The sequence below is a fragment of the Notolepis coatsorum genome, assembly GCF_963971535.1.
Source record: "Notolepis coatsorum genome assembly, chromosome: 3".
In the NCBI taxonomy this organism is placed as follows: domain Eukaryota; kingdom Metazoa; phylum Chordata; class Actinopteri; order Aulopiformes; family Paralepididae; genus Notolepis; species Notolepis coatsorum.
In genome coordinates, this window is record NC_140167.1 from 92,069,777 (window position 1) to 92,084,280 (window position 14,504).

The window sequence follows — 14,504 nt, forward strand, 5'->3', positions numbered from 1 at the left end:
GCTAGCTGGTGGTGGGTTGGACCGTGAAGCTGCTAGCTGGTGGTGGGTTGGACCGTAGAGCTGCTAGCTGGTGGTGGGTTGGACCGTGAAGCTGCTAGCTGGTGGTGGGTTGGACCGTGAAGCTGCTAGCTGGTGGTGGGTTGGACCGTGAAGCTGCTAGCTGGTGGTGGGTTGGACCGTGAAGCTGCTAGCTGGTGGTGGGTTGGACCGTAGAGCTGCTAGCTGGTGGTGGGTTGGACCGTGCTGATCTGGGAGATTAGAGTCTGCAGCTCCAGTAGTCTAGATGCCAGCCATGGTGGAGGTGGGACCATTGTGTTGGCGCTGCTCTCAGTGAGAGCCTGTAGGGCCTTCAGAGCGCTCTCAGCTGTCTCGACGTAGCGCCTGTACTCCTCCTCCACACTGGTCTCCTGACGAGCTCTTTTCAAACATGGCTGCAAGGGAGACATGTATTGTTATTGTCACAAGACATGAGAAATCATCCATCTTTCCTTGGAAGTAACTGCTTACTGTCACAACTAAGGCATAGTCGATGAATTTGGTATCTGATGATACCAAAAGTCATTCTTAAAAGACTTTGAATTCTTCATTCAGGCATACAGGGACAAGATGAGTAAAACTGTGTCAAAATTGTATAATAGCTTTGTTCAGGCCAGAACTGACTCCACAAGTTACATTAAGACAAATTGGGAAAAGGAATCAAACATTGAAATAACAGAAGACGAATGGGAGAACATGTGCAGAACTCAATGTAGCTCGACTAATTCAAAAACATGGAGAGAATTCTGCTGGAAAAACTTGACTAGATTCTTCATAACTCCCAAAATCAAATCCCGACAAGTAGGCATAGAGCAACCATGTTGGAGACAGTGCGGCCAGAGGGAGGCAAACCACTCTCATATCTTTTGGAATTGTCCAGGAATTCAACGTTATTGGCAAGATACTCCACCATGCAGGTTATATTGAATTTTAAGATACCGGAGACCTTCTCCTATTTATACCTGGGTAACTTACCTGAGGAATTGGTAGGAGGAGACAGATATTTGATGAAAATATTTTTAGCAGCAAGTAAGAAAGCGATCACGCGTCTCTGGTATCAACAAGAACCTCCAACAAAAGAAAAATGGTTGGCCATTATAGGCGAAATATACACAATGGAAAGACTTACTTTTACCCTCAGATTACAGGAAGAGAAAGGTTTGAAGTACTGGGAAAAGTGGGACTTTTATATGGTAATGACGACAACCAGTGGATGATGTATTGATGTATAGTTGTAAAGAATATTCGCCATACCTATAGGGAAAGTAAGAGAATTGAGAACTCATGTGAAAAGTATATTTTTGTAAAGTGACACTAATAATGCAGCCCGGGATTGGGTTTTTGTTATGTCTTGTTGTTTGTGATTGTTTGCTTATTGTGAAAAACAATAAAAAGAAAGTAAAAAAAAAAAAAAAAAAATACTTTGAATTCCATCTAGCGATGGTTTCATCAGGTTTTACTCGTAAAACATTTATTTTTACATTTTATTGCCCATATAGATAGTATTTCAACTCTTTACTGTGGTCAAATTATATTCTAGTATTAAACTAGTATTCTAGTGTAGGGATGCACCGATCCTTTTTCAGTCCCGATACCTGGGCTTTGGGTATCGGCCGATACTGAGTCTGATCCACATTCAATGAAGAGACTGGGATCATTCTTTTGTGCAAGGCAACATCACTACTTTCCTAACTTAGTGAAACAAAATGTAACAAATTAACAGATATAAATGTACTGAATTGTTCATTATTAAAATTAAATAACAAAAAAAGAAGTATAATAATTATTATAATTCTTTTATTTATTATTATTATTATTATTATTATTATTATTTTTTTTTTTGTATTATTGCAAAACAAAAATTATTAAAAGTCAGTACTCAACACACAATGCATAATGAAACTAACAGTTAAGGTGGCTAAAATGACATGCAAGTACAGAAACAGAAAACAAAAAAAGTCTATAATAATATTTTAACGTATACAGTGTATATCCAACGAAATTACCAATTATACAAATGCCTTATACAGGATATACCCCTAATACCTATTTTCTAAAACCCTACACACATATGCTCCAGCTCGAACCCCCCCCTCCCGGACCCCTCCTTGGATAGTACCTCCATTATCCCTCACTCCTAACCAGGCACTACCATTATAAGCTAGCTTTTATTCTCTCCACCACTTCTAACCACATTGACATTTTGGATTCGTTGAGACCCAGAATTCTTGCTGTAGATATTTCTTGATAAATCACATCGAGATATGTAAGAGACCAAACATTCCGGCAAATTTTTTCCGGTTGAAACCAGCGTGATGCGATCAGTTTTTTAGCTACTGTGATACCCGATAAAACCAATCTCTTTAGCTGTGGATTTACTGCAAACTCAAAAACATCATTCAATAGTAATACAGAGGGGTGTACTGGTATATTCCAAGATACGAGTTTTGATAATTGATGGGTCACATCTTTCCAGAATGCCTTAACTGGTGGGCAGTCCCAATACATGTGCATAAATGTCCCTTCGTCTCCATTTGTACATTGGGAGCATTTTGAGTCTTGTTTAAGGCCCATTCTGTTCAGTCTTATAGGAGTCAAGTATGTCCTGTGAATATAGTTAAGATTGATTTGTTGATGGTCCGGGTTCCTTGATGTAAGACGGACATTTGCCCATGCTTCTTGCCAATCAAAGTCACTTTCCAGGTCTGGTATATCCCTCCTCCAGACAGTGTCTAGTTGGAGGGTTTCATACGAGGACGTTAGTAATTGATAATAAAAACCTGATACAAAACCTCTCAATGTTTCTCTTTCATAGAAGAATTTGTGGTATCTGTGGTGTTCAACTGCATGGTATGTCTAATGGAACACCGTGAGACCTCAAACATAGGCGTAACTGTATGTAAAAAAGCCATGTGGACTCGGTGAGGTTAAACTTTGTGCATATTTCTCCATAACTACAAAAACCCTGGTTATTAAAAATATCCCCTAATGAGTGTATGCCTTGCTCTTCCCATATAGGGAATCTTATAGGACGTTTTTCCATTAAGAGTGCATTGTTATTGAATATGGGAGTATGATTATGCCATTTTTGAGGGTTAGGATATTTTTTTTGTGTTTGACGCCATATCCGGATTGCATGGGTAATTATGGGGCCAAATTTCCACTCACAGTGCTTGATTGGTAGTTTAGTGTGTGCTATGTCCTTCAGTCTATGTGGGGCTACTATGTTTTCTTCCAATTTTCTCCAGGATACCAATGCCTGGGGATCAAACCATATTGTCAACTCAATGGTCTTAATGTGTATGCCTTAAAATATTGGAAAAAGTCTGGAACTGCCAAGCCACCGTCTGCTTTATTTCTCTGTGCGGTGGATCTTTTTATGCGAGGTGGTTTGTTATTCCAAATAAATTTGTATGTGGAGGAGTGTAATCTTTTCCAGTAACCCTCTGGAGGGGGTAACGGTAGCATTGAACTGATGAAGTTGATTCTTGGTAGTACATCCATCTTAACTATTGATACCCTTGCCTGTACTGAGTTTTTAAGTTTTGCCCACCTGTCCAGGTCGTCTTTGATTTTGTTCTGTATTTTTGTGTAATTGTGCTTCACCGTTTGTCTTATGGTGGGAAATATTTCCACACCCAAGCATCTAAAATGTTTTACCATGGGTATCTCACCTGGGAGGGTTGTGTCTTTTTTTGCATGGGTGTTAAGTGGAAGGAAAGCCGACTTCGGCCAATTTATTTTAAATCCTGATAAATCACCAAAGTTCTCTATCAACTTGAGTAGATGAGGCAATGTGGTGTTGGGGCTTTGCATGAACAATATTACGTCGTCCGCATATAAACTAATTTTATGTTGTGTGCCCTTGATTACGATTGGTTCTATGTATTGGGATTGTCTTATATATTGTGCTAAAGGCTCTAATGATAGATCGAATAGTCCGGGACTAAGAGGGCAACCCTGTCTGGCTGAGCGTGATACCGGAAAGATTTTGGAGATGAATGTACCTGTTGTAATCATGGCCGATGGGTCTTTGTATAATACTTTAATCATATCAATGAATCCTTTTCCTAACCCCATCCTTTCTAATACTGCCCATAGAAACGACCATTCCAGCCTGTCAAAGGCTTTCATAGCATCCAGGGACAGCATCGCCTTAGGTATGGTGTCTTCTTTGTCTGCATCTAGTACGTGCAGTATTCGTCTTATGTTATCATTGATCAGGCGACCTCTTATGAAGCCAGTTTGGTCCGGGTGAACTAAAGACGTCATATGCTTTTGTAATCTGATGGCTAATACCTTAGAGTACAGTTTGACATCGGTTCCGAGGAAGCTTAAGGGTCTGTAACTACCGCACTCGGTGGGGTCTTTGTCTTTTTTGAGAAGGACTGAAATGAGTGCAATATTGTTGTGTTTATGGAAGCTCCCCTCCTTGACTGAGTATAAGATCATATTTAGTAATAAGGGTCCAATTATGTCCCAACAAGAAAGGTACATTTCTGATGGGATACCGTCTCTTCCAGGAGCCTTACCATTTTTCATTTCGGATATGGCCTTCTTGAGTTCCTCTAGTCTAGTGTGATCGGTTTAGGGAGAATAATTTGATTAAGATATGTGTCCATTTTGTTTTGATCAAAGGTTGTTTCTGACTTATATAAGTCGGAGTAGAATTCTTTGAATGTATCGTTTATTATTTTGGGGTCTGTTACAAGTACTTGTTGTTTTCTAATGGCAGTTATATCTGCAAATTTTGCATTAATTCTTAATCGCATGGCTAATAGGTGACTAGGTTTAGAACCTTGGGAGTACTGCTGTTGTCTTGTGCTGCGTATTTGCATTTCCGATTTTTGTCTGTATATGGCATTGATCTCTGTTTTTAGTACGTTATTATTATTGTTTTTATAATAGTCTCCAATACCCGATCTAGCTATTTTAGTCATATCGGGGCCGATATCCGATATCAATATCGGATCATCCCTATTCTAGTGTGAAGCAACGTCATTCATTCATCTGAGGGGGCGACAGTGGATCAGGAGGTAGAGACAGTGGTTCAGAAGCTAGAGCAGTCGTCTGGTAATTGGTAGGTTCCCGGTTCGAATCCCACTCCTCCTGGGCAGCGTGTCGAAGTGTCCTTGAGCAACTACACTTAGCTCCTGATAAGGAGGTTGGCAGCACCCTACATTGTTGCCTCCGCCATCGGTGTGTGAATGTGAGGAACATAATTGTAAAGCGCTTTGGATAAAAGCACTATATATAAATGCACCATTTAGTATGGAATTTCAATACTCAAGGTATTGCACACAATTCAGAATCACAATAGTATTGTGATACTATCTTATGAGGAGCTCCTAATATTTACCTGCTTGGAAGGTGCTATATCTGAGATTTATATAGCAATAAAGAACTATTTGCTAAGTAAAGACATAGTGGAGTAATGGTGTCACACTCCCAGACCATGCGTCACCAGAGGAGCCATATCTTCCAGTTAAAGGAGCTGTAATAGCAGATGCAGCCACTAGATGGCAGTAGAGCACTGGCATCTCAGACCAAAACAAAGGGCACATGCAGTCTATGCTTCTATGCTTTGGGTGGATTATATGCTTCAAACGGTCAGTTGTAGATTAAATATGAATCAACATCCAGCAATTGTGTGTCCTATTTCCCGCATAAAATGTTGTCTGAAACATTTTAGGTAAAAAAGAATAAAGATATTTGATGAGTAAACAAGCCGCCGTTTTCTTTTTTAAAACGGAGCTGAGAAACGGGGACCAATCAACTAGCAGCACGTTTATATAATCAGGTGTAGCGAGGGGATACATGCACGCATACATGCATATACTAAACAAGCACACGCAGCCAGCTCAGCTACCGAAACAGAACAAAGAAGAACAGAGACGCTGGAATAACAACAAACACACACAGAGGGAGTGTGACTTCATTCTCTGCTCAGGACACCATTACTCCACTATGTTTTTACATAGCATATAGTTCTTTATTGCTATATAAATCTCAGATATAGCACCTTCCAATCAGGAAAATATTAGGAGCTCCTCGTAAGATAGTATCACAATATTGTGATTCTGAATTGTGTGCAATACCTTGAGTATTGAAATTCCATACTATAATATAATTTGACCACAGTAAAGAGTTAAATTACTATTTATATGGGCAATAAAATGTCAAAATAATTTATATTTTTACTCATGAGTCAAACTTCATGAAACCATTACTAAATGGAATTCAAAGTATTTTAAGAATGACTTATTTCACTTTTTAAACATCATATTTTTAAATATCCAAGGGCTTCAAATGCCTTAAAGTACAGTGAAAAGTATTGCTATACCGTAATTAACATTCCAAACAATATTCCCTATTACACAGTACTTAACCCTAACCCTATTACACAGTACTGTTTAATCATTGGTATTGTGCCCACAGTGTCTAAACTGTGTTACATGTTGTAATACAGTTTGTAAATAAATAGACAGGAGAGGTGGACATTTTGGGGAATCACAATTTAATTAGATTTTGATTCTTGGGGCTACAATTTGATTTTAAACCTTATATTTTAAGATGTATTAATTTAAGAAGAAACACAAATAAAAACATCTTACCATTACTAGGCAATACAATAGATTAGATTCTAGATTGCTATTAACCTTCATGTTACAAAGCTTGTATATTGTGTTTGTGTGCTTGGCTAATCTGGGTCAATCTGGGAGCTAGTGAGCTAACAATTCTAACATCACGTTCAAGTTTAAATCGTATCAAGACTGAAAACTGAAAACTAGATATTAGTTAATTTATTATGTTATAACCCGGCCCCACCCCTAATAGAAAGGCACTAAACATACACTGATTATTATTCATGACACTACTGGCTCACGTCCCGAGTCAGTGCTGACCCGGCTGTGTGCCACTCTCACCTCTGAGTCAGCGCTGACCTCAGCTGCAGACATCTTGGAAGCAGCTTCCTTATTACTCTCCAGCCTCTCATTGTGTTCCGCAAAAACTGGCGTCTCCATTTTGAGCATTTCTAGTCGTGTCTTCATCACTTCCTGTGCACCAGTAGTCTGCAAGAAAACATTACATTAAAAAGTAATATTGTCCCCGTTTCTCCCTACGTCTCTTACCAGTACTGTATCTGTATCTGTATGTCATGTATGTAATATAATGTTATGATGAATTGAAAATGGGGGACCCTGATGTAAACAAGACGAAAGTCTTTCTCTGGTCTGTATCCCCTTAACAATTGTTTGTATTGAGCCATACTGTATTGTACCCATTCTGCAATCTGTTAATAACATTTCAATCAATCAATCAAGCTAGATTATTATAATATATTCTGGCATTCCTTACCTTGCTGAGGAAACTGACCACTTTGCGTTTTGGTGTCGTCTACAGACAAGCTCTGGGAGATCACCTCCTCATGATTTGTCAACTAAAACAGCAGGGGGGAAAAGCATTCATAGGGCTTTACATCTTACATCAAGACACCTAAAAAGATGACCGCAAACACAACCAGCACTCAAGAGAAAGTTGAATTCAATGCAGACAGCAGTGAAATAATGTTTCAGAACATGGCCATCAAAATGCTGATGAAATCAAAAGTTCTGAAACACATTCATTTGTATTGCTGTTTAATTGTGTCCGCTACACTAAACTGAGAGGAAAGTCACACAGCCTATTGAAATGACCCTGCTGTGTTACAAATGTATCATTCACTCATGGTTTTGTTTCAGGGACACCTGTATTAAAAGCAGGGGTGTAAAGTACTTAAGTATTGTAAAAAGTACTGTTTTGGGGGATTTGTACTTTACTCGAGTATTATTAGGTTTGCACTTTTACTCAATTACATTTCAGAGAAAAAAAAACATACTTTTTACTCCTTACATTTAAAATGCAGACCTACAAAGTACAAATCTCGCAGGTCCAACAATTTTAATTAGTATATTTGTTTCTCTGGCCGAACTAACATTAACATTATTAATCCTGCGACCGCACTTTATTTAAAAACAGCCAATCAAATCCCCATCAATGGAAAATTAACCCGCCCATACCCATGCTGATTGGTCCTGGTGCAAGACTAGAAAGCAGGGATCTTAGATTAAACACCTGCTATCAGAAGAATAGACAGTCAGAGTGACAAGCTACAGAAGATGGCCACAAACGATAGTACGAGTGATGAAGATGAAACGGAACATTTCATTGCCCCGGAATAAAAGTTTTTACTGTAACTTTTTAGTACTTAATAATAATAATAATAATAATAATAATAATAATAATAATAATAATAATAAATTCAATTTGTACCGCACTTTACATTTGTAAAAATCTCAAAGTGCTACAGGAGATAAAGACAAAAAGTTAAATGAATAAAACAATTAAAATGAATAAAACAACCAATGAAATGGAAGAACATAAAAATAAAATAGATTAAAATAATGAAAAAAAATAATTAATAGAAGTAAAAATAAAAGTATAAGAAAAATTCAGGCAAAAGCCTTGTTAAAAATAAATGTTTTTAGGCCCCTTTTAAAAGCCTCGACGGATTGTGGTGCTCTCAGGTGGATGGGGAGAGCATTCCACAGTCTGGGTGTGGCAGAGCAGAAGGCTCGATCCCCCATGGTGTGCAGCTTAGTCCTGGGGACTTTGAGGAGGTAGGCTGTGCCGGAGCGGAGGGAGTGTGAGGAGGACTGGTGGTACTTAAGTACATTTAAAAGTAGAAACTTTTTTACTTTTACTCAAGTGTGTTTTTAGCCAGATACTCTGATTTTTACTTGAGTACGATTTTGAGATGGTACCCATACTTTCACTTAGGTATAATTTCTGGGTACTTTTTACACCCCTGAGTAAAAGGGGAGGGGGGAAACAGCCCAGTGGACGGTGCCTCTTATTAAACACTGTATACGTAGGACAGGTAGCTCTATCTTTAATTTTTCAAAATGTACAGTTGCTATTGCATGCACTCATCTGTGTTCCACTACACACATGAGTGCATGCTTACCAACTGTCCGTCTGCAACACTACTATCACCAACATCTAAGAAGGGAGATCCCCCCTTGAATGGCCCTTCTAAGGTTTCTCTCCTCCACACTGCCTGTGGAGCTTTTTTCCCTATTGTTAGGTTTTAGTGAGTTTTTCCTTACCTTCGCGTGGGGTATGTCTGGGAGTGCTTGCATTCTTTCATTTATTTGCATTCATCTAAAAATGTTTGCACCTTATGGTGTTCTTGTTCTGTTCTTGACTTATTGTTCTGTTTTCTTCTTGACTTGTTTAAAGAAGATCTGTACGGCCCATGGGGACATTAACGTGTGTTGTCGGGCCCTATAAATAAATTTGATTTGATTTGATTTGATTTGATTTAGGTGATCTCTCTCAGCCTACCTCTGCAAAGTGTGCGAAGGCCTCCAGAGCGTGCTGGTGGAGCAGCCATGACCTCTCTGCTAGCAGGGCTCCAAACAGACCACTCACCCTGGGTAGCACCTGGTTCTGTGGGACAAAGACACATAGAGTAGATAACTATAAGTCATGACCTGAGAGTAGGTGCGCTGAGACCATGGGTTGGTGTGAGGGTTCATTAAAGCATTATTTCAATTTGGTATAGGCTAACATAACAGTTTTAAGTTAAGATTAGATATTCCTTTATTGATCCCCTTGGGGAAATACAGGCATCATAGCAGCATGGGGGAGGGAGGTACAGGTATGGGCAAGGTAATAGAAGACATAAATACAGGCAATAAAATTATAGTACAGTAGAAAGTAATAATAGGCCGTGTAAACAATATAATTAACTATGAATATAAGCATATGAGCAAGTAGGCAGTGTGATCAAAGGTGCAGATGAGGGTCTGTATGTCCTATCAGTTATATTATACATTACGATAAAAATTGTTACAATAACCACTAGAATCTAAATATATACTATGAGTTAGTAAAGTATACGGTATACACAGGTGCAGTATACATAAGGTACCCTTACCGGTGTGATATTATACGTCATATGTTTAGGTGGGAGTCAGACACGCTCAGTATTGGCGTGACCTGAGAGTAGGTGGGATGAGAGACCATGGGTTGGTGTGAGGGTTCATTAAAGCACTATTTTCAATTTGGCTAACATAACGGTTTTCCACTTTTTACCACCCAGATGGGTTGATTAGTGGTCAACCACCTTGATGTTGCCCCAGGAATCGATAGCCACCACCATGGCTCAACACAGTCTAAAAGTCATGTATTAACCGTTTCTGCGCCATTAACAAGTATACTCGTTATTGGCCGACAATCGAATAACACCAATAACGAGTTTTTCTAGTTTTTATGGTCGTTATTTCCTTTATTCGCTATTGCCATTCATAATTCATCCAGCAAGGCTCCAGGAGACTCTGGACTCTGCTCAATACCGCCGCCTGGTGGATTTCGGGCGAGTTGAACTCCACTCTCAACCGGATGGTGCGTTCTGTGCATCTGTGAAAATGTTCTGGGCAGAGCTCTCTTGTTATGTGGATCCAGACAAACACAGTGCATTGGATCGCTTTCGAGACGCAAGAATCAATATGCTTTCGGCGTTTATTGCGTCGTACAAACGGAAAACGGATCTAGCAGATAGAAATCAAATAATTGGAATATTTTTTCTCCAGACTCATCGGCCACAGGTAAGAGGAATCTAACGTTAATTCCAGCTCGATTGTCCATTTATTTCATTGCAATCCATCTGATCAACGTATGATGTCGTACTAAAGAAAGCCGTTACTGACAATCAATGATCATAAACTACCCGCCCCCCCCTTTCCTTCACGCATGATGGAGCATAATGTATACCGATCATATGCATTTGAATTTTTTAATATAGCGTGTATAGGAACGAAACGCCAATCGATTATGTATAATATGCATCGGGGCCTATAACTCGCGTTCTAGGAATTACTGCAGACCACTCTAAAAACATACTTATATTCACAACGGTATTAACACGACAATGTTATAAAAAAAGAAAGTTATATCCCTGCAAAGAAGGTGAGCGACTCCATAGGCTTACAGTGCTGGCAGTGAGAGGTATAAGATGGTCAAACTGCGTGGCAGACATTTAATACTAAGTGCACTAAACGCAGCTAAGATTTAAATACCTCTGTAATCACACCCTCCCATGCAATATGAGAGGCAACTGTACAATATGAGAAGCTACCGTACAATATGAGAAGCTACTGTACAATATGAGAAGTTACCGTACAATATGAGAAGCTACCGTACAATATGAGAAGCTACTGTACAATATGAGAAGCTACTGTACAATATGAGAGGCTACTGTACAATATGAGAAGCAGAGTCCTCAACATACCTGGCTATCATGAGGTATGAAGACCTTCCCCAGGGAGGCCAGGAACTCCAGGGCAGCAAGGAGCACATCATCAGGACACCTCTCTGACACCAGAGCTCCCACACACACCAGAGCCTGCAGCACAGACAGCACACACAGTAGTCAAACAATACTGCAGTACTCTCTCCTAGTCTTGGTCTGTCTACAGGAGAACTGAAAGACAAGGCAGCAGGTGAGATACCTGGCAAATGACCGGAGGTTTGATGCTTTTCACCAAGGCAGCTGACATTGACAGGAGTAGTCGCAGAGTACACTGAAGAACAGGGTAGGTCTGCACCTGAAGAGAATAAAGAGTTGTGCATGCACGTAAATATGTATGTGCACGTGCCTGTGTTGTCTTTGTGTGCACGTGTTGTGTGCATGTGTTGTCTTTGTGTGCATGTGTTGTCTTTGTGTGTGTTATGTGCATGTGTTGTCTTTGTGTGTGTGTGTGTGTGTGTGTTATGTGCATGTGTTGTCTTTGTGTGTGTGTGTGTGTTATGTGCATGTGTTGTCTTTGTGTGTGTGTGTGTGTGTGTTATGTGCATGTGTTGTCTTTGTGTGTGTGTGTGTGTTATGTGCATGTGTTGTCTTTGTGTGCACGTGTTGTGTGCATGTGTTGTCTTTGTGTGCATGTGTTGTCTTTGTGTGTTGTGTGCATGTGCTGTCTTTGTGTGCATGTGTTGTCTTTGTGTGCACGTGTTGTCTTTGTGTGTTGTGTGCATGTGTTGTCTTTGTGTGTTGTGTGCATGTGTTGTCTTTGTGTGTGTGTGTGTGTGTGTGTGTGTGTGTGTGTGTGTGTGTGTGTGTGTGTGTGTGTGTGTGTGTGTGTGCGTGTGTGTGCGTGTGTGTGCATGTGTGTGCATATGCACACCGTCTCACCTGGCTGGGACACATGCGTGACCAAAGTTGCGTGACGATCCTCTCTGCAGACGACACGCGCTGATCCTCAGGAGATGAGTCACCTTGAAGCACCACCAGGAGGGACGACAGCGCCATGTTCTGGAGATCACAGACAAATCAATCAAAGAGCAAACCGTGTCAAGCATCTCCGATACCAGAACCACCCCACTGCCATAGACAGTGAGGAACAGATAAAGGACTGAGGTCACCTCATCTGCCTGTCAGTATTGTAAACAAATGAAGGACTGAGGTCACTTAACTCATTCAACGGCATAGCCACGCATGTAAATTTTTTCATGTACGTTTGCGTGTTATCCCGTGGTGAATATTGTATAGTTTCAGAGTGATCGAGGCTAATTCCTTGAAGCTGAGTTATGGAGCGCTATGTGCATATTATTTCCAAATCAAAGGTATATAATAGGTATTATTGTTACGAAGGATCAGATTAAACCGAATATATATATTTATTACTTGAGATATATTGTATAGTATTTGTATATCTTCTGATATCCCTTGTATATTCTTTGTACATATACACGGAATATCCCTTTACCTAGTACAGACCATAATATTTAGTTCTCCTATTGGACAGCGATCCCCTAGGCGCCACGGCCATACCACCAATGTCTAGTTCAAAGTCACCGCCAAAGACATGCCTGGACATGACCGGCTCTGCGCAAGAATACGAGACAGAAATAAGGCTGGTACTAGATTGTTCACCTAACGTATAAATACGGCGCAGGTGAATACAGCAGTATGTTAACCAATAAGTTGAAGCCTCACACCACGATACAACGTGCTGTGAAGTGGGCCCGTTTTGCCCCAAAATAGAGCCTTGAGACCGCGTGCGAATTGATAACTGAAGTGTCAGAGTTTAACGCTGTATCGTCGAGTTCGACCTATTCTATTATTAAGTAATAGTCTATTATGTATAGTGTATCGTGCGGCTACCATTCTACAGTGACCAGCATTACCAATGCTTCCTCGTACCGAGCTAGTGTGCTTATCCAGGCTGGGCGGCTTAACCTGGTGCCGTCATCCGAGGAGCCCTAGACGAGAACCGTGTGGATATGTACACTGGATAACCTACACCGGCGACTACAGAGCCCTTTTCGGCTGGATTATATTTGCTTTGGTCCTGTAGCTGATGGAGCGGAGAATCGTCTACACCCACAATTGTGTGGTATTTACCCTGTGAGGAGCAACGTCGAGCCCGCCTCTAGGACGCCTGAGGCTGGCTAGCTTTCTTCCATGCGGCACTGCATACCGGAGAATAGCTGTTGTTCGTCTGCGGATCAAGAGATTATTGCACTGTCTCCTGTACCTGGAGTCTCCTTATTCATCGTTGACCCAGACTTTCGTTACCGACAAATCCTCTCCCCTGCTGGCCTACAACCGGAGGGACCTTATTAGTATCTCCAGCTGCCCTACTAGTGTACCATATATATAATTCTTATGATACAGGTGGTATTAATTATCTCCTGCGTAATATGCTCATGGATTTACGCTCTTGACCTATTCATGCACATTCTTCGCCTTACAAGCGCAATTCTCAATCTTGATAAGTAAAGTAATGTAAGATAATCTTCGTGCTGCTAATAAATATTCTTCTAAACCAGAGTATTTGTGTGAAACCGTGTTATTGTGGATGTGTTCATCTCATATACCTGTGTACTGTATGGCCAGTAGTAATGTACATAAGTCAGTAGTGGTTTAATGATACCATACTTATTCAATACAGTCAGGGAATTGTACCCCTCAGTTACAATTGGTCCTTCGAGCCGGAGGGTAATTAGCGTAATATTAATATAATATTAATATTAACATGGCCAATGATGAACACTCCACAAACGGTTCTCCTAAGCTAGATCGCCCGGAGCGCAGACGGCAGCCACCTCTTTACCTAGAGGACTACGCTACCAGTCTACTACCTAGCTTTATACAGACGTTAAACGCGGAAAAAGCGGATAGTAAAAGTATGTCAAACCCTACCGACCAGGCGACCCCGCCAGTAGAGACCCTAGTGGGTTCTAACGTAACTGACCAAGCTCACGGGGGGGACCAGGAGGGACCTGACATGACTTTACCCCCCGCCAACATCGACGAGGCAGTCCCCGGAGAGCTCCAGGATAAAGAAAGCCCTCCAGGGACAGAGCCCGACCCACCACCAGAAGAGACGCGCACCCAGGAGATGGACCTCCTCGGAGCGCGA

General features: G+C 40.7%; 1 protein-coding gene across 1 annotated transcript in view; it reads right to left on the bottom strand.

The window, feature by feature from the left end:
• Positions 1–218: 218 nt before the first annotated feature.
• firrm (fignl1 interacting regulator of recombination and mitosis) overlaps positions 219–14,504 on the bottom strand; it is a gene marked incomplete at both ends in the record, with an annotated part of 68,929 nt that continues 54,643 nt past the window's right edge. The window contains 8 exon segments of the mRNA XM_084311296.1: positions 219–431; positions 6,963–7,109; positions 7,396–7,419; positions 7,421–7,477; positions 9,424–9,528; positions 11,372–11,485; positions 11,592–11,687; positions 12,272–12,391. Coding sequence (XP_084167422.1) covers positions 219–431; positions 6,963–7,109; positions 7,396–7,419; positions 7,421–7,477; positions 9,424–9,528; positions 11,372–11,485; positions 11,592–11,687; positions 12,272–12,391 — 876 coding nt within the window.